Here is a 19,777-nt window from a genome sequence, read left to right as displayed (position 1 = left end):
CCTGTGGCTCAGGGATTGGCGAGCAGATTCGGCTTCCAAGCGCTCTTTGACATCTCTGCCTTACCAGGCTGGTCGTTTATTTGGAGAAAAATTAGACCAAATAATCTCGGATGCCACCGGGGGAAAAAGTAAATTTCTCCCCCAGCAAAAGCCGACTCGGCTGTTCCGGTATCAACAACAATCTCGATTTCGGCCATTTCGTAACAATACCAACTGGTCATCTACATCCTCTGCCTCCGCATCAGGACGAGGTTCGCGCGGTGACTGTGGCCCCCAGGTCTCTTACAGACCTAACTGTAACTGGAAGCCCAGAACGAGACCACCCGGGTCTAAGGGATCCAGATCCCTTAGATCCTCCACTCAATGACTCCTTGCAACATCCGGGGGGCACCAACAAAGTAGGAGGTCGTCTACTTTGGTTCCATCAAGCCTGGCTCTCGGTCGTCTCCGACGAGTGGGTCAGGGAACTGGTGTCCACCGGATACAAAATAGAATTTTCCTCCCCCACCCCCCTACACGCTTCTTCCAGTCTTGTCCTCCCAAATCGAAGACGACAGCCTTTCTCCAGGCCATACTGGCACTACAAAGGGACGGAGTCATCATTCCGGTTCCCCTAGACCAAAGGTTCAAAGGGTTCTACTCGAACCTATTCATAGTTCCAAAGAAGGACGGATCGCTGCGTCCGATTCTGGACCTAAAACTTCTAAACAAATTTGTCAAAGTTCGGCACTTCAGAATGGAATCCCTCTGTTCTATCGTCGCGTCCATGAAAAAAAGGAGAATTCCTGGCATCTATAGACATCAAAGATGCTTACCTCCACATCCCAATCTTTCCTCCGCATCAGCAGTTCCTACGCTTCGCATTTCGCGGAGAACACTTCCAGGTTGTGGCCTTGCCTTTCGGCCTCGCCACCGCTTCCAGAGTCTTCACGAAGGTCATGGCGGCTGCCATGGCCATTCTTCATTCCAGGGGAGTGGTGGTACTCCCGTACCTGGACGACCTACTGATAAAAGGTCCATCTTACCCAGCCTGCGAAGAGTCCGTCGTTCTCACGGTGGATACTCTTTCTCGCCTGGGTTGGAAGATAAACTTTGAAAAATCCTCTCCGATTCCGGCTCAACGGATTTCCTTTCTTGGGATGACACTGGACACTTCTCGCGGTCTGGTCATTCTCCCTCTAGACAAGGCCTTGGCCTTGCAGCAGGGAGCTCAGAGTCTTTCCCGTCCAGTCTCCCACTCCATTCGTTTCAGCATGCGCATTCTCGGGCAGATGGTAGCAGCCATGGAAGCGGTTCCATTCGCGCAATTTCACCTCCATCCCCTACAGCATGCGCTGCTTTCGGTTTGGGACGGCAACCCGTCCTCCCTCGACCGCCGTTTCACTCTGTCCCCACGGGTCAGAAAGACCCTCAGGTGGTGGACGCTGAAGTCCTCCCTAAACCAGGGAAGGTCTTTTCTCCCAGTGCGGTGGCTGGTGGTGACCACCGATGCCAGCCTCATGGGCTGGGGGGTGGTTTTCAACCATCACACAGCACAAGGGCAGTGGTCCACTCGAGAGTCTAGCCTTTCCATCAATCTCCTGGAAATACGAGCTATCAAGGTAGCGTTGTTCCGGTTTCACCATCTTCTGGCAGGTCGCCCTGTCAGAACCCAGTCTGACAATGCCACGGCTGTGGCGTATATCAACCGTCAAGGGAGAACCCGCAGCAAGACGGCTATGCTCGAGATGTCCCACATCCTGCGTTGGGCCGAGTTTAACCATTCGCCCATCTCGGCGATCCACATACCGGGTGTGGAGAATTGGGCGGCGGACTTCCTCAGCCGCCAGGGTCTCGCCTCGGGCGAGTGGTCCCTTCACCCGGAGGTTTTCCAGCAGATTAGTCATCGCTGGGGGACCCCGGATGTGGATCTCATGGCATCCAGGTTAAACAACAAAGTTCCACAGTTCTTTGCACGGTCACTCGACCCACGGGCCGTCTGAGTAGACGCTCTGGTCCTGCCGTGGTGTCAATACCGCCTCCCGTACATTTTTTCCCCCTCTTCCCCTGCTACCGAGGGTCATCAAGAAGATCAAGGCAGAGGGGGTACCAGTGATCCTCGTGGCACCGGACTGGCCGCGCCGAGCATGGTACGCGGAACTGGTTCAGCTGGTCGCCGACGTCCCCTGGCGTCTTCCAGATCGCGTGGATCTTCTCTCACAGAGCCCGATTTACCACCAGAACTCAGGAGCCCTGTCTTTGACGGCCTGGCCGTTGAATCCTGGATTCTAGGCCAACCGGGTTTCACTCCCAAGGTGTCTTCCACCATGATCAGGGCTAGGAAACCTGTGTCCATGCGCAGTTATCACCGTACCTGGCGAATTTTCTTCTCATGGTGCGACGCACAAGGGCGATCTCCTCTGGTATTTTCTATCCCTGCCATATTGGATTTTCTCCAATCTGGCCTAGAGTCGGGACTTGCACTTAGCTCTCTTAAGGGTCAGGTTTTGTAATTGTCAGTCCTTTTCCAACGAAAGATTGCCAATAGATTGCCGGTGAAGACTTTCAGGGAGTTTCCCTTGTGGCGCCTCCCTACAAAATGCCTTTGGATCCGTGGGATCTTAATTTAGTCCTAGGAGCTCTTCAGGAGACTCACTTCAAACCGCTACAGGACGTTTCCCTGACCTTCCTCTCCTGGAAGGTAGTTTTCCTAGTGGCTATTACGTCCATCAGACGGGTTTCGGAGCTGGCGGCACTCTCCTGCCGACCTCCATTTCTAATTTTTCACTCGGACAAGGCAGTATTGAGGACTTCCCCTGCTTTTCTGCCCAAGGTCGTTTCTTCTTTCCACCTCAACGAGGAGATTGTTCTGCCTTCATTCTGTCCGGCACCAGTCCATCGCATTGAAAAGGCTCTGCACACTTTTGATGTGGTAAGGGCTCTTCGACGGTATGTCTCTCGGATGGCTCCCTTCCGCACGTCGGATGTCCTATTCGTACTTCCAGAGGGACCAAGGAGGGGTTCTCCCGCTTCCAAAGCTACTCTAGCCAAATGGATTCAGTCGGCTATTCAGGAATCCTATCGTGTCAAAGGTGTTCCTATCCCAGCAGGGATCAAGGCCCATTCTACTCGGTCGGTGGGCGCCTCGTGGGCCATTCGGCACCAGGCGTCAGCACAGCAGGTCTGCAAGGCTGCGACATGGTCCAGTTTGCACACTTTTTCGAAACATTACCACATTCATTCTCTCTCCTCTGCAGACGCCGCCCTTGGCAGGTGCATTCTGCAATCGGCAGTACCTTAGCCATAAGCCAGTGGTACATGGGGTATTAGCATATGTTGCTCCCCACCCAGGGACTGCTTTGGGACGTCCCATGATCCTGTGTCCCCCAATGAGGCGTAGGAGAAAAGGAGATTTTTGTGTACTCACCGTAAAATCTTTTTCTCCGAGCCAATCATTGGGGGACACAGCACCCACCCTGTTAGCCTGTTTGGCTTGTTGTTACTTCTTTGGTTTTGACATAGGTTGTCATTTGTTTCATGCTCCTACTGCTTTACTACCGAACTGGTTGAATTGTAGCCAGTGAAGGGGTGTATACTGCAGAGGAGGAGTTAATATTTCTGTTTACTTAGTGTGCTCCTAGTGGCAGCAGCATAACACCCATGGTCCTGTGTCCCCCAATGATTGGCTCGGAGAAAAAGATTTTACGGTGAGTACACAAAAATCTCCTTTTCCAATGTATCGGGATCACAGTGCGCGCAGCAGTTAAGCAGAATCTTAGGAGCCCCTTTTTCTGGAAGCGAAACGAGCCCGGGAGGATAGATAATAATGCCACCTGGGGGGTGTTGGTCACCAAATGACCGCTAATGGCTTGATATGCGGAAAAGACAGAATCCCAAAATGGCTTAGTATGCTTACATCCCCACCAAATGTGTAGCATGGTACCTCTCTACTCCACAACGCCAGCACCTATCGGAGACGGAGTGAAAAGCGGCGTTAATGCATCAGGACAGCGATACCACCTGGTGAGAATTTTGTAATTCTTTTCCTGTGCGGCACAGGCAATAGAGAATTTATGTGAATATACGAACGCCTTCCTCCACTCCGCCTCCGATATAGCAACCCCCAACTCACCCCTCCACCTCTCCACAAACTTGGAGAACTTGTCTTTGGTATTTTGGCTCAAAAGAGCATATATTAAGGAGACAGCATGTGCAGGTGGCGACCCCAACAGGAAAAGCTTTTCAAGACAGCGTAGGAAGGGAGGAGTAGTATGTCAAAAGATTACATCCAATTAATGGATTGTATGCCCTATCCAAGAGGGCAATAGAAAAAAAAAATTCCTTCTGAAAAACAATTTTGCCTTCTCCTGTACTTCTGGAAGCTATAGAAAATGGTCTGCAAAAACTCTTCCAGATGCAAGTTAGCACTTCAGTCCACCCTTTGCAACAAGGATAAGAAGACTATTTTTGTCTGCTGCGTGTAAGTAAATGCCAAATTGTCGTTCAAAATAATAATGAATTTACAAAAAAATGTTTGCAAACAGAGAGCTGGTCCCTATTTCCTTCCGCCTGTTTTCCATGCATCTTGAAACTTGTGACAGGTTCCACTTAAAACCTCTTGAACTAGGGATGTTTCTGTTTTACAGGTTTGTGGGCTTCATACCTTCTCAAAACACAAGATCTGTTGTCAGTAAAATAACTTGCCTTTGGGAGAAAGGCGCTCCAAACAATGGTTACTCTCTAGCATGTTGTTTGTTATTGCAGCATTGTATTGAAGGGCTGTCATAGAGGTTGATTTAGGAAAGTAAAATTAGTTCCTACAGGTAATTTGTTTTTTAGCAATGCTCAATGATGGCTTCCGTATTTACTGCCCTTTCTTATACTTATGCTAGCCAACTTTTGGAAAAGATAATGTAGGAGATTCTGAAGAGCTGCAAATGGGACTTGCGTTGACAAGCCATGTTTGCATATTCATATCTTTCTTTTTACAGTTTCCCTTTCCCTAAATTTCTGTCTGGATGGGGCTCAGCATGAAGACATTAAAATCAAAGCATTAATTTTTGGGATGCTTTTACGTTTCCCCAAGTATTTGTCAACTCTTACATGTACAAGAGGTCTCCCCTTTTGCTGGGAGCTCCCTGACGTTTCGACAATGTTGGCAAATACATTCCTGTAGAGAAACAAATGACAATTTAGCACTATATATGTGTGTGAGTGGTTATTTTGAACAAACTGGCCAAGGAGGGTGAGTAGGGGATTTCTACCTCTTGATTTTTTTTCTCCCTATCAGGCTGGTTTCACACGACCGTAAAATACGGACCATGCTCGGATAGGAATGCCAGGATGATATGCCTATATGGCAGTTAGGCAAGTCTCCTGACCTGAACTATCTGGCCGGGTATTCTGACCCAAGCACTGTACATGCAGACATGTGGAACTGGTCTTAGGGCGTGGAACCGGCCTCCTGTGCTGTCATTGATGTCATTCTTTCAGTTCTAAAATAGGCCAGATCTTAAGGGATTAAGTTGACACTACCTTTTCCCTCCAGCCCTCTAATTTATATCATGTCAACGATAATTTCTTCTGTTATACAAATGGCACCAACCACTAGGAACTGGATATCTGAAATATAGTTTATTTTTCAAACAGGTTCAAGGATAAAAAAAGTAGTATATCCACTTGGGTTTATGGGAATTGGTGCGTCCCTATATTATCCTCAGCAAGCAGCTACAATTGCCAAGGTAAGGCTGACATGCTTTATTGGTAACTTCTTATCCCTGAGCGCTATTTCTGTATTGAGTTATGACAGGGGGCAGGAATCTTATATTAGTCATTTTGCTTGTATTATGACCTCTATAGATGGAACTTTACCGGCCGTTTGTTCATTACAATATATTAAAGCACCATGGCAGCATGTCACACTAAGACCTAAATAGTTTCTACATACAATACAGTTGTGGAACTAACCCTTGGCAAAATGCAATTGCTAAGTGACAGACATTCCTCGATCACAATAGAACGTCTAATTAGACATTTAGTTGTTTTCAGTCTCGTTCACACTTTAGTTTTGCACATTTGTCATTTTTCATTTGTCATTGCTGCATAACTCTGTAACTTCAATGGGGAAACTTATGACAACTCTTAGGCCACGTTCAAACATGGAAGACTTTTAGATGGGTTCCAACATAGTCTTGTCCAGAATTGTGGTGAGATGACATAAAAAAAAAAATATATATATATATATATATATATATATATATATATATATATATATATATATATATATATATATATATATATATATATATACATATATATATATATACAGTCATATGAAAAAGTTTGGGCACCCCTATTAATCTTAAGCTTAATCTAATATATAAAGCTGAATGTGTGTGTGTGTGTATGTATGTATGTATGTATGTATGTCCGGGATTGGCATCTGAACCGTAGCAGCTACAGCCACAAAATTTTGCACAGTCACACGTCTGGACCCCGAGAGCGTCATAGGCTATGTTGTGAGGTGAAATTTTAACCCCGCGCTTTCCAATTCACCAAACAATTTTGCCCCTATCTACATAATGGGGAAAAAGTGAAAGGAAAAGTGTTGGAGGCGTCGCAGCTACAGGCACAAAATTTTGCACAGTCACACCTCTGGACCCTGAGAGCGTCAAAGCTATATTGTGAGGTGAAATTTTAACCCCGCGCTTTCCAATTCACCAAACAATTTTGCCCCTATCTACATAATGGGGAAAAAATGAAAGGAAAAGTGTTGGAGGCAAATTAACAGCTGCCAGATGTGAACAAGGGGGACTTAAAGAATGACAGCGATGGCACCAAAGAGTATATACTGTACAGTTGCTAAGGTGGGGCCCCAACATGGGATAATCACACCACCACGGGGATATGAACACACACACAAAATGCGCCACACACTACCACGTGCTCGAACACATATACCACCCTCAGTGCACATTTCACCACACATACACCAACCTCGCCACATAAAAGTAGAAACACAAAAGTCGCCGCTCAAAACTCGCCACGCGCAAAACTCTCCACATGCAAAACTCGCCACACGTGCAAAACTCGCCACACGCAAAACTTGCACACGCAGAAAAATTGCCACACGCAGAAAAATTGCCACATGCACAAAAGTTGCAACACATGCAAAAGTTGCCTCACACAAAACTTGCACATACTCAAAAGGCACCACACATAAAACTCGCCACGCGCAAAACTCGCCATGCGCAAAACTTGCTGCACACAACTTGCTACACTAACCTGTCACATGCAACTCGACACACAAAAAGTTGCTACACGCATGTCGCCACACAAAACTCATCTCACAAAAGTCCCTACATGCATGTCGCCACACGCAACTCAACACACACAACTTGACACACGAAACTCGCCCTAAAACACACACAAGTCTGGTATCCTTCAAAAATAAAAATCTGATTAATAAGCAGACAAACTACAAGAGCAACAAATGTATCATATAGGAATCCGGCAGCTGTCAGTCACATGACCAGTCTATTATGTGTATGTGTGAGCTAATATATACTGCCAGGGGGTGGGCTTACTGTTGGCTGGGGATTTATCAGGCTGCCATTTTAGCTTACAAATACTGAGGTAAAAATACTGACCAAATAACGTGTGAACGAGGGCTAATACAGGAGGAGATGACATACAGATATATACTATATACAGGAGATGACACACAGGTATATACTATTTACAGGGGAGATGACACACAGGTATATACTATATACAGGAGGAGATGACACACAGATATATACTATATACAGGAGAGATGACACACAGGTATATACTATATAGAGGAGGAGATGACATACAGGTACATACTACATACAGGAGGAGATGACATACAGGTATATACTATATACAGGAGGAGATGACACACAGGTATATACTATATACAGGAGCAGATTACCTACAGGTATATAGTATATACAGGAGGAGATGACACAGGTATATGCTATGTATAGGAGGAGATGACATACAGGTATATACTATATACAGGAGATGACACACAGATATATACTATATATAGGTGAGATGACACACAGGTATATACTATATACAGGAGATTACATACAGGTATATCTAATATATAAAGCTGAATGTGTGTATGTATGTATGTGTGTATGTCCGGGATTGGCATCTGTACCGTCGCAGCTACAGCCACAAAATTTTGCACAGTCACACGTCTGGACCCCGAGAGCGTCATAGGCTATGTTGTGAGGTGAAATTTTAACCCCGCGCGTTCCAATTCACCAAACAATTTTGCTCCTATCTACATAATGGGGAAAAAGTGAAGGGAAAAGTGTTGGAGGAAAATTGACAGCTGCCAGATGTCAACAATGAGGACTTAAAGAATGAGAGCGATGGCGACAAAGAGTATATACCGTACAGTTGCTAAGGTGGGGCCCCGACATGGGATACTCACCACACACGGGGATATGAACACAAACACAAAATGCGCCACACACTACCACGTGCTTGAACACATATACCACCCTCAGCACACATTTCACCACACACACACACCAACCTCGCCACATAAAAGTCGAAACACAAAAGTCACCACTCAAAACTCGCTACATGCAAAACTCGCCATATGCAAAACTAGGCTCACGCAAAACTCGCCACACGTGCAAAACTCACCTCATGGAAAACTCACCTCATGCAAAACTTGCACACACAGAAAAATTGCCACATGTACAAAAGTTGCACCACATGCAAAAGTTGCCTCACACAAAACTTGCACATACTCAAAATGCACCACACATAAAACTCGCCACGCGCAAAACTCGCCATGCACAAATCTTGCTGCACACAACTTGCTACACTAACCTGTCACATGCAACTCAACACACAAAATGTTGCTACACGCATGTCGCCACACGCAACTCAACACACACAACTTGACACATAAAACTCGCCCTAAAACACACACAAGTCTGGTATTGTCCTTCAAAAATAAAAATCTGATTAATAAGCAAACTACAAGAGCAACAAATGTACCATATAGGAAATACGGCAGCTGTCAGTCACATGACCTGTCTATTATGTGTATGTGTGAGCTAATATATACTGCCAGGGGGGAGGGCTTCCTGTTGGCTGGGGATTTATCAGGCTGCCAATAGCAACCAATCACAGCTCAGCTTCTATTTTGCTACAGTTAATTAACCTGAGCTCTGATTGGTTAATATAGGCAACAAAGACATTCTCAGTATAACAAAGCTAATATATGTTGTGAAATGCTTCTATTTGCTTAGTTTTTGCCTTTTAATAATTACATTTCTATCTATTTGTTTTGTGGTTTTTGTGTGCAGAATAAATTTTTGTTAACACATTCTATTTTGCTAACAGCAGTCATTAACCCGGGCGAAGCCGGGTAGTACAGCTAGTGTTTTATAAAAACTGTTTTTTTTGCAACAGCTATTTCAGTTTCATATATCTAATAACTGTTGGACACAGTAATGTTTCTGCCTTGAAATGAGGTTTATTGTACTAACAGAAAATGTGCAATCTGCATTCAAACAAAATTTGACAGGTGCATAAGTATGGGCACCCTTATCATTTTTTTGTTTTAAATACTCCTACCTACTTTTTACTGACTTACTAAAGCACTTTTTTTGGTTTTGTAACCTCATTGAGCTTTGAACTTCATAGCTAGGTGTATGTAATCATGAGAAAAGCTACTTAAAGTGGCCGCTTGCAAGTTGTTCTCCTGTTTGAATCTCCTCCGAAGAGTGGCATCATGGGCTCCTCAAAACAACTGTCAAATGATCTGAAAACAAAGATTTTTCAACATAGTTGTTCAGGGGAAGGATACAAATAGCTGTCTCAGAGATTTAACCTGTCAATTTCCACTGTGAGGAACATAGTAAGGAAATGGAAGAACACAGGTACAGTTCTTGTTAAGGCCAGAAGTGGCAGGCCAAGAAAAACATCAGAAAGGCAGAGAAGAAGAATGGTGAGATCAGTCAAGGACAATCCTCAGGCCACCTCCAGAGATCTGCAGCATCAACTTGCTGCAGATGGTGTCACTGTGCATTGGTCAACTATACAACACACTTTGCACAAGGAGAAGCTGTATGGGAGAGTGATGCGAAAGAAGCCGTTTCTGCAAGCACGCCACAAACAGAGTCGGCTGAGGTATGCAAAAGCACATTTGGAGAAGCCAATTTCTTTTTGGAAGAAGGTCCTGTGGACTCATGAAACCAAGATTGAGTTGTTTGGTAATAAAAAAAGGCGTTATGCATGGCGGCAAAAAAACACAGTGCGTTGTATAGTTGACCGATTCTTCCATTTCCTTACTATGTTCCTCACAGTGGAAATTGACAGTTTAAATCTCTGAGACAGCTTTTTGTATCCTTCCCATGAACAGCTATGTTGAATAATCTTTGTTTTCAGATCATTTGACGGTTGTTTTGAGGAGCCCATGATGCCACTCTTCAGAGGAGATTCAAACAGGAGAACAACTTGCAAGTGGCCACTTTAAGTAGCTTTTCTCATGATTGCATACACCTGGCTATGAAGTTCAAAGCTCAATGAGGTTACAAAACCAAAAAAAGTGCTTTAGTAAGTCAGTAAAAAGTAGGTAGGAGTATTTAAAACAAGAAAATGATAAGGGTGCCCATACTTATGCACCTGTCAAATTTTGTTTGAATGCAGATTGCACATTTTCTGTTAGTACAATAAACCTCATTTCAAGGCAGAAACATTACTGTGTCCACCAGTTATTAGATATATGAAACTGAAATAACTGTTGCAAAAAAAAAACAATTTTTATAAAACATTAAGATTAATAGGGGTGCCCAAACTTTTTCATATGACTGTATGTATGTATGTATGTGTGTATATATATATATATATATATATATATATATATATATATATATATATATATATATATATAATATTGATTTCTGCTAAACACTTGAGATTAACCCCTCTGTGACCTTTGACGTACTATCCCGTCGAGGTGACCTGGGCCTATCTGACCCTCGACGGGATAGTACGTCATAGCCGATCGGCCGCGCTCACGGGGGGAGCGCGGCCGATCGCGGCCGGGTGTCAGCTGCATATCGCAGCTGACATCCGGCACTATGTGCCAGGAGCGGTCACGGACCGCCCCCGGCACATTAACCCCCGGCACACCGCGATCAAACATGATCGCGGTGTACCGGCGGTATAGGGAAGCATCGCGCAGGGAGGGGGCTCCCTGCGGGCTTCCCTGAGACCCCCGGAGCAACGCGATGTGATCGCGTTGCTCTGAGGGTCTCCTACCTCCCTCCTCGCCGCAGGTCTCGGATCCAAGATGGCCGCGGCATCCGGGTCCTGCAGGGAGGGAGGTGGCTTACCGAGTGTCTGCTCAGAGCAGACGCTTGGTAAGCCTGCAGCCCTGCACAGCAGATCACAGATCTGGCAGAGTGCTGTGCACACTGCCAGATCAATGATCTGTGATGTCCCCCCCTGGGACAAAGTAAAAAAGTTAAAAAAAAATTCCCCACATGTGTGTAAAAAAAAAATAAAAAAAATATCCTAAATAAAGAAAAAAAAAAAAAAATTATTCCCATAAATACATTTCTTTAGCTAAATAAAATAAAAAAAACAATAAAAGTACACATATTTAGTATTGCCGCGTCCGTAACGACCCAACCTATAAAACTGCCCCACTAGTTAACCCCTTCAGTAAACACCGTAAGAAAAAAAAAAAAAAAACGAGGCAAAAAACAACGCTTTATTACCATACTGCCGAACAAAAAGTGGAATAACACGCGATCAAAAAGACTGATATAAATAACCATGGTACCACTGAAAACGTCATCTTGTCCCGCAAAAAAAGAGCCGCAATACAGCATCATCAGCAAAAAAATAAAAAAGTTATAGTCCTGAGAATAAAGCGATACCAAAATAATTATTTTTTTCTATAAAATAGTTTTTATCGTATAAAAGCGCCAAAACATAAAAAAATGATATAAATGAGATATCGCTGTAATCGTACTGACCCGACGAATAAAACTGCTTTATCAATTTTACCAAACGCGGAACGGTATAAACGCCTCCCCCAAAATAAATTCATGAATAGCTGGTTTTTGATCACTCTGCCTCACAAAAATCGGAATAAAAAGCGATCAAAAAATGTCACGTGTCCGAAAATGTTACCAATAAAAACGTCAACGCGTCCCGCAAAAAAACAAGATCTCACATAACTCTGTGGACTCAAATATGGAAAAATTACAGCTCTCAAAATGTGGTAACGCAAAAAATATTTTTTGCAATGAAAAGCGTCTTTCAGTGTGTGACAGCTGCCAATCATAAAAATCTGCTAAATAACCCACTATAAAAGTAAATCAAACCCCCCTTCATCACCCCCTTAGTTAGGGAAAAATAAAAAAATTAAAAAATGTATTTATTTCCATTTTCCCATTAGGGTTAGGGTTAGGGCTAGAGTTAGGACTAGAGTTAGGGCTAGGGTTAGGGCAAGGGTTAGGGCTAGGGTTAGGGTTAGGGCTAGGGTTGGGGCTAGGGTTAGGGCTAGAGTTAGGACTAGAGTTAGGGCTAGGGTTAGGGTTAGGGCAAGGGTTAGGACTAGGGTTAGGGCTAGGGTTGGGGCTAGGGCTAGGGTTAGGGCTAGGGTTGGGGCTAGGGTTAGGGCTAGTGTTACGGCTAGTGTTAGGGCTAGTGATAGGGCTAGGGTTATTGCTAGGGTTAGGGCTAGGGTTAGGGTTAGGGTTGGGGCTAGGGTTGGAGCTACAGTTAGGGTTGGGGCTAAAGATAGGGTTAGGGTTTGGATTACATTTACGGTTGGGAATAGGGTTGGGTGTGTCTGGGTTAGAGGAGTGGTTAGGGTTACCGTTGGGATTAGGGTTAGGGATGTGTTTGGATTAGGGTTTCAGTTATAATTGGGGGGTTTCCACTGTTTAGGCACATCAGGGGCTCTCCAAACGGGACATGGCATCCGATCTGAATTCCAGCCAATTCTGCGTTGAAAAAGGAAAACAGTGCTCCTTCCCTTCAGAGCTCTCCCGTGTGCCCAAACAGGGGTTTACCCCAACATATGGGGTATCAGCGTACTCAGGACAAATTGGACATCATCTTTTGGGGTCCAATTTCTCCTGCTACCCTTGGGAAAATACAAAACTGGGGGCCAAAAAATAAGTTTTGTGGGAAAAAAAAGATTTTGTATTTTCACGGCTCTGCGTTGTAAACTGTAGTGAAACACTTGGGGGTTCAAAGTTCTCACAACACATCTAGATAAGTTCCTTGGGGGGTCTAGTTTCCGATATGGGGTCACTTGTGGGGGGTTTGTACTGTTTGGGTACATCAGGGGCTCTGCAAATGCAACATGACGCCTGCAGACCAATCCATTTAAGTCTGCATTCCAAATGGCGCTCCTTCCCTTCCGAGCTCTGTCATGCGCCCAAACAGTGGTTCCCCCCCACATATGGGGTATCAGCGTACTCAGGACAAATTGATCAACAACTTTTGGGGTCCAATTTATCCTGATACCTTTGTGAAAATACAAAACTGGGGGCTAAAAAATCATTTTTGTGAAAAAAAAAAGAATTTTTATTTTCACGGCTCTGCGTTATAAACTGTAGTGAAACACTTGGGGGTTCAAAGTTCTCACAACACATCTAGATAAGTTCCTTGGGGGGTCTAGTTTCCAATATGGGGTCACTTGTGGGGGGTTTGTACTGTTTGGGTACATCAGGGGCTCTGCAAATGCAACGTGACGCCTGCAGACCAATCCATTTAAGTCTGCATTCCAAATGACGCTCCTTCCCTTCCGAGCTCTGTCATGCGCCCAAACAGTGGTTCCCCCCACATATGGGGTATCAGCGTACTCAGGACAAATTGAACAACAAAGTTTGGGGTCCAATTTATCCTGATACCCTTGTGAAAATACAAAACTGGGGGCTAAAAATCATTTTTGTGAAAAAAAAAAAAGGAATTTTTATTTTCACGGCTCTGCGTTATAAACTGTAGTGAAACACTTGGGGGTTCAAAGCTATCAAAACACATCTAGATAAGTTCCTTAGGGGGTCTACTTTCCAAAATGGTGTCACTTGTGGGGGTTTTTAATGTTTAGGCACATCAGGGGCTCTCCAAACGCAACATGGCATCCCATCTTAATTCCAGTCAATTTTGCATTGAATAGTAAAATAGCGCTCCTTCCCTTCCGAGCTCTGCTATGCGCCCAAACAGTGGTTTACCCCCACATATGGGGTATCGTCGTACTCAGGACAAATTGCTCAACAACTTTTGTGGTCTAATTTCTTCTCTTACCCTTGGGGAAATAAAAAAATGGGGGCGAAAAGATCATTTTTGTGAAAAAATATGATTTTTATTTTTACGGCTCTGCATTATAAACTTCTGTGAAGCACTTGTTGGGTCAAAGTGCTCAACACACATCTAGATAAGTTCCTTAAGGGGTCTACTTTCCAAAATGGTGTCACTTGTGGGGTTTTTTAATGTTTAGGCACATCAGGGGCTCTCCAAACGCAACATGGCATCCCATCTTAATTCCAGTCAATTTTGCATTGAAAAGTAAAATAGCGCTCCTTCCCTTCCGAGCTCTGCTATGTGCCCAAACAGTGGTTTATCCCCACATATGGGGTATCGTCGTACTCAGGACAAATTGCACAACAACTTTTGTGGTCTAATTTCTTCTCTTACCCTTGGGGAAATAAAAAAATGGGGGCGAAAAGATCATTTTTGTGAAAAAATATGATTTTTATTTTTACGGCTCTGCATTATAAACTTCTGTGAAGCACTTGTTGGGTCAAAGTGCTCAACACACATCTAGATAAGATCCTTAGGGGGTCTACTTTCCAAAATGGTGTCACTTGTGGGGGGTTTCAATGTTTACGCACATCAGGGGCTCTCCAAATGCAACATGGCGTCCCATCTCAATTCCAGTCAATTTTGCATTGAAAAGTCAAATGGCGCTCCTTTCCTTCCGAGCTCTGCCCTGCGCCCAAACAATGGTTTACACCCACATATGGGGTATCAGCGTACTCAGGACGAATTGTACAACAAATTTTGGGGTCTATTTTCTCCTGTTACCCTTGGTAAAATAAAACAAATTGGAGCTGAAACAAATTTTGAGTGAAAAAAAGTTAAATGTTTAATTTTATTTAAACATTCCAAAAATTCCTGTGAAACACCTGAAGGGTTAATAAACTTCTTGAAAGTGGTTTTGAGTACCTTGAGGGGTGCAGTTTTTAGAATGGTGTCACACTTGGGTATTTTCTATCATATAGACCCCTCAAAATGACTTCAAATGAGATGTGGTCCCTAAAAAAAAATGGTGTTGTAAAAATGAGAAATTGCTGGTCAACTTTTAACCCTTATAACTCCGTCACCCAAAAAAATTTTTGTTCCAAAATTGTGCTGATGTAAAGTAGACATGTGGGAAATGTTACTTATTAAGTATTTTGCATGACATATGTCTGTGATTTAAGGGCATAAAAATTCAAAGTTGGAAAATTGCGAAATTTTCAAAATTTTCGCCAAATATTCGTTTTTTTCACAAATAAACGCAAGTTATATCGAAGAAATTTTACCACTATCATGAAGTACAATATGTCACGAGAAAACAATGTCAGAATCGCCAAGATCCGTTGAAGCGTTCCAGAGTTATAACCTCATAAAGGGACAGTGGTCAGAATTGTAAAAATTGGCCCGGTCATTAACGTGCAAACCACCCTTGGGGGTGAAGGGGTTAAAGGATCTTTCTCAACTTTTTCTGCAGGAGTGCACCGCTCCCTAACAGGGGGCGTTGTGCTCCTTCTTGATTAGCGGCATCATTAAACTGCTGGCAGCAAATGTGGGCTCTCTGATGCTCCTAGTAGCGGAAGCTTTGCCTTTGCAGCATCGGAGGAGTATGGGTGCACTGAAATTGGCTTGATCTGGCGCGTACATTGCAGTCCGGTAATCAGGCCAGCTTCAGAGCAGCGCTTACAAGCTCTATTGAAAAGTGCTGTAAGCAGTGTGCATGCTAGGCCTCCACTGACGGAATGTCTACCAACTGTATCTGATAACCTAGGCAATGAACAGTAAACGTACAATTAAAAGTCCCTCTCTTTTTTTGAGAGTGGAGAGAATTTTTAATAACAAGCAAAATGCAAAGTTGATTGTTTCTACTAGTACTTTGCAGTTTTATCTGTTAAAGAACATGAGACAACCCCTTTAAGGTAAGCTGCAAACATAATATAGGATTCTTGGTTTTACCAGTTGTAATCATGGCCAGGTCTGATGTTCACCCAATGGCTGTGCTGGGTGAAACTGCACTAAAAAGCAATTTCCAGCACATTCATAGAGCTGAGCAGTCAGGGAGTATTGAGCTGTGCCCAGAATTAATTGCATGTAAATGTGTTGCTTGCACAGATGATTGTTTTTGGATACTTGCCCCAACCTGATTGGTCAGAGACTGAAGAAGGGTCTCACAGTTTAATAACATTTTAGCTTTGTGCTTCATGTGATAAATTTACTCTTAAGTTTTTATTTTTCCTTTGTTTTTAGATTTTCATGTAGACACAGTATGAATGAGTGAAGCTTCCCATATGATTAGATATGGAGACTTGGGCTGATTATTACTTTGCTTATTCCAGCTCCAAGTGGGTTTCCTACAGCCCATTCATACAGAATGAAGAGAACTTTGTGCCAGCAGACAAAATACTAATTGTCTCATCCGCTGGAAGAAAGCACTGTTTGTTCGGTGGCATTTTGTTCATGCCCTGCCTAATTGACAGTCAATTTAATATTACTTAAATCATTTGTCAGAACCTAATCGGGCGTTTAATTTCTTCTGGTGCAGAATGTTTAGATTTCTTGAAATATAAGGAAATCCAAGCTCAGTAAACTAAATTACTGGTTTGCAAACCTCTATATTGGATTGTGTGATTTAACTATATAGTAATCTAATATATCGTTGAACATTGTGGTGCAAAAGACAAAGATGAATAGCAGTGATCGTACATGGGCTGTCCTCGCAGACTTTTCACCATCAGGTCTGTCTGTGTGACATAAAATACAAACCGAAACTGAATTGCATTACTGAAAAAGGGAAGTTCTTTTTCCGGCATATGTATGCATTTACCAGAAATCATCTGGCCACGCATGCAGTATTTGTTGATCTGTGTCACATAGTATGACCTAAGTAGAATTAAAGGGGTTATCTGGGATTTTCGTTATTTTTGCCTGTTAGACTTACAGACAGGTAGTTACTAACTACCCGCCTGTTCTACACAGCAATGGTCTCCATCTACTTAGAGTGGTCACAGACCGCTCCTGACTGTGATTCTCCCGCTTCCAGTGATGTCATGTCGACAGATCATCATCTTCTCTTCCACTCCATTCTGCTCTGTTTGCGGTGTTTCTGTGCCAACGTCATGCTGATTGATAGCCATGTTCCCCTGCCCAACTGCAAGGAGCTGGTTGTCAATCAGCATGACATCGGCAGTAACTCCCCGTCGACAGAAAAGACTAGGAAAGAAGACGCTGCTCTGTTGACTGAAGGTGAAATGAAGCAGGAGAGTAACCGTCTGAGCCAGCAGAGATCATGGCTGGGCAGAACAGGCATGTGATTAGCGAGTACCTGCCTGTCAGTTCTTATAAGAAAGCATAACTGAAGTCCCGGATCATCCCTTTAAGTTATACAGAGGCTGTTCATTGTCACACAGGGTACTTCATAAACATGGGCTCTTCATGTGCCACATATGGTACGTCTGAACAGCATAATATTACAGGTTTATTCTCTCCTCCTTCCATGGCAGAATAGCTCAGTATTACATCATTCAATGGAGAAGGTTGTAATAGTTTTCCCATTTAAATGAGAACATACTCTTGTATCTTTATGAAATCAGAAGCATACATAAGTATTGTAGAGCAACATAGATGTCGTACCATAGTTCTGTATAACTCCGATGTTCTATGTAGCCACAATACGCCCATGTGCATGAGGCATAAAGCCAAGTTCACATACAGCAGATTTGTGGTGCAGATTCCGCACAGCAAAGCCACAAAAGTTACAGTATAATGCAAGTAAATGGGTTTTTCAAAATCCAATCACGTGTTGCATAAAAAAAAAAAATCTGCACAAAAATGAAAACTTGGTGGGGATCTGAAACCTGCAACATGATTATTCTTGTATGGATTTTCATCCTAGTCATTGCTTAGTGATAGAGAAGGATGAAATCCGCAAAAAAGTAACTTTCTGGTGCGGGCATGCTGCGTTTTCGATGTGGATTTTTCCCATGGAATTGCATTAGATGTGGCAATTCTATTGGTAAAAAACGCATATTTGTTTTTTAGTGGGTTTCCGCTGTAGAAACACGTTAAACGCATTTTAATCCATGCACATCTCAATAAAATTGTGCCAAATACCAGGGAGTATCAAAAACAAAGCAGTTTAATGTAAACCATAAATAGGGGGCAGGAATTGAAGTTGTTCTGCGCTCTATGGAGTCACGACAAACCAATAATAGGGATAAAAATGTACCGTAAGTTTATTGTCTACACGTCCACCGCCTCCTTCCTCAGGACAACCATACACAACCGTACGTAACTGTACATAACCATAAATAACCATGGATGTATTGTTGTCCTGAGGAAGGAGTCGGTGGACCCTGAAACTCGTAGACATTAAACTTACATTTTTATCCCTATTATTGGTTTTTCGTGACTCGAGAGAGCGCAGAACAACTACCATTCCGGACACCTATTTCAGTTAGATACCCAGGAATCTGCAGCTTCTGGATTCCAAGCTTTTTAGGTGTTGTGTCTCACACAACCCTATTAGGTGAGCAGTTCTATTATTTCTTTATCATTTATTTATGTGGATAACACACTATTGCGCTCTTGCATTTTTTTTCATAATTTAATACATGACATATCAAACTGAGACTAAAACCGCCACTGAAAAAACGCAGTAAAAATTATTGTAAAAAAAAATCACACTCAAATAATGTACATAAAATCTGCAACATCAAATACTCATTGTGAAAACATAGCCTTGAAGTACCTATAGGCCTCCATTAGCATTTGCCCAACATTCTCCCGACACCCATATGCATGCCTGATTGGCAGACCCTTCATTGTAGTACAAGTAGCCTCTACAGTAACAAAAAAAAAAGACAGCAGTTGCCTAAATGAGGCATAGTCATATAGTCATACATTTTTTTTCATATATTTTTGGAAACGAAAACTGTTCACGTCTTAATAAATTAGGCCCCATGTGACTAAGCAGTTTGAAGATGATATGTAAATCATATGTATAACATTTGTGTAAGATATGGATGCTATGTCCTGGTGCACCGTCAGGGCTGTGATTAACGGCAGATGTATTCCTATAAATCTGTGTATTGGATTCCTCCTTTACCCCCCTCCTGTATTACTTAATTGTGTCTTTGCTTTTTGAAGTATAAGGTCAATTTCCTAACATATTAGTCGAAGATTAATGAAGAAACATTTCCTAGTAAAATGCACACTCCATAATGTTTTATTAATAATCACACTGTTTCTTTTCAAGGATACCGGTACAGTCTTATATGACTGGAGTCTTCAAGGACTTGTTACTTTAGAGTCATTGTGGAAAGATGAAGGGAAAAAGAAATCGTCAAAAAAACATGAAACGGTAAGATTGCATTATGGGGCTGTCAATTACTATACACCCCATTATTAACAACTAGTGTGTTCCATATACAGTAACATAACATACTTATCCCCCTTGTCAGACGCCACTCCTGTAACGTCG

At 43.1% G+C, this 19,777-nt stretch overlaps 1 protein-coding gene across 1 annotated transcript in view; it reads left to right on the top strand.

The window, feature by feature from the left end:
- Positions 1-19,777, top strand: part of APOO (apolipoprotein O) — a 121,512-nt gene that overhangs the window by 84,499 nt on the left and 17,236 nt on the right. The window contains exons 8-9 of the mRNA XM_077298182.1: positions 5,629-5,720; positions 19,553-19,657. Of these exons, the coding sequence (XP_077154297.1) occupies positions 5,629-5,720; positions 19,553-19,657 (197 nt within the window). The remainder of the gene's footprint in view (positions 1-5,628; positions 5,721-19,552; positions 19,658-19,777) is intronic.

This window comes from Ranitomeya variabilis, chromosome 3 (genome assembly GCF_051348905.1).
Source record: "Ranitomeya variabilis isolate aRanVar5 chromosome 3, aRanVar5.hap1, whole genome shotgun sequence".
NCBI lineage: Eukaryota > Metazoa > Chordata > Amphibia > Anura > Dendrobatidae > Ranitomeya > Ranitomeya variabilis.
The sequence above is the reverse complement of the archived record's forward strand: the minus strand, read 5'-3'. Positions and strand labels throughout refer to the sequence as shown.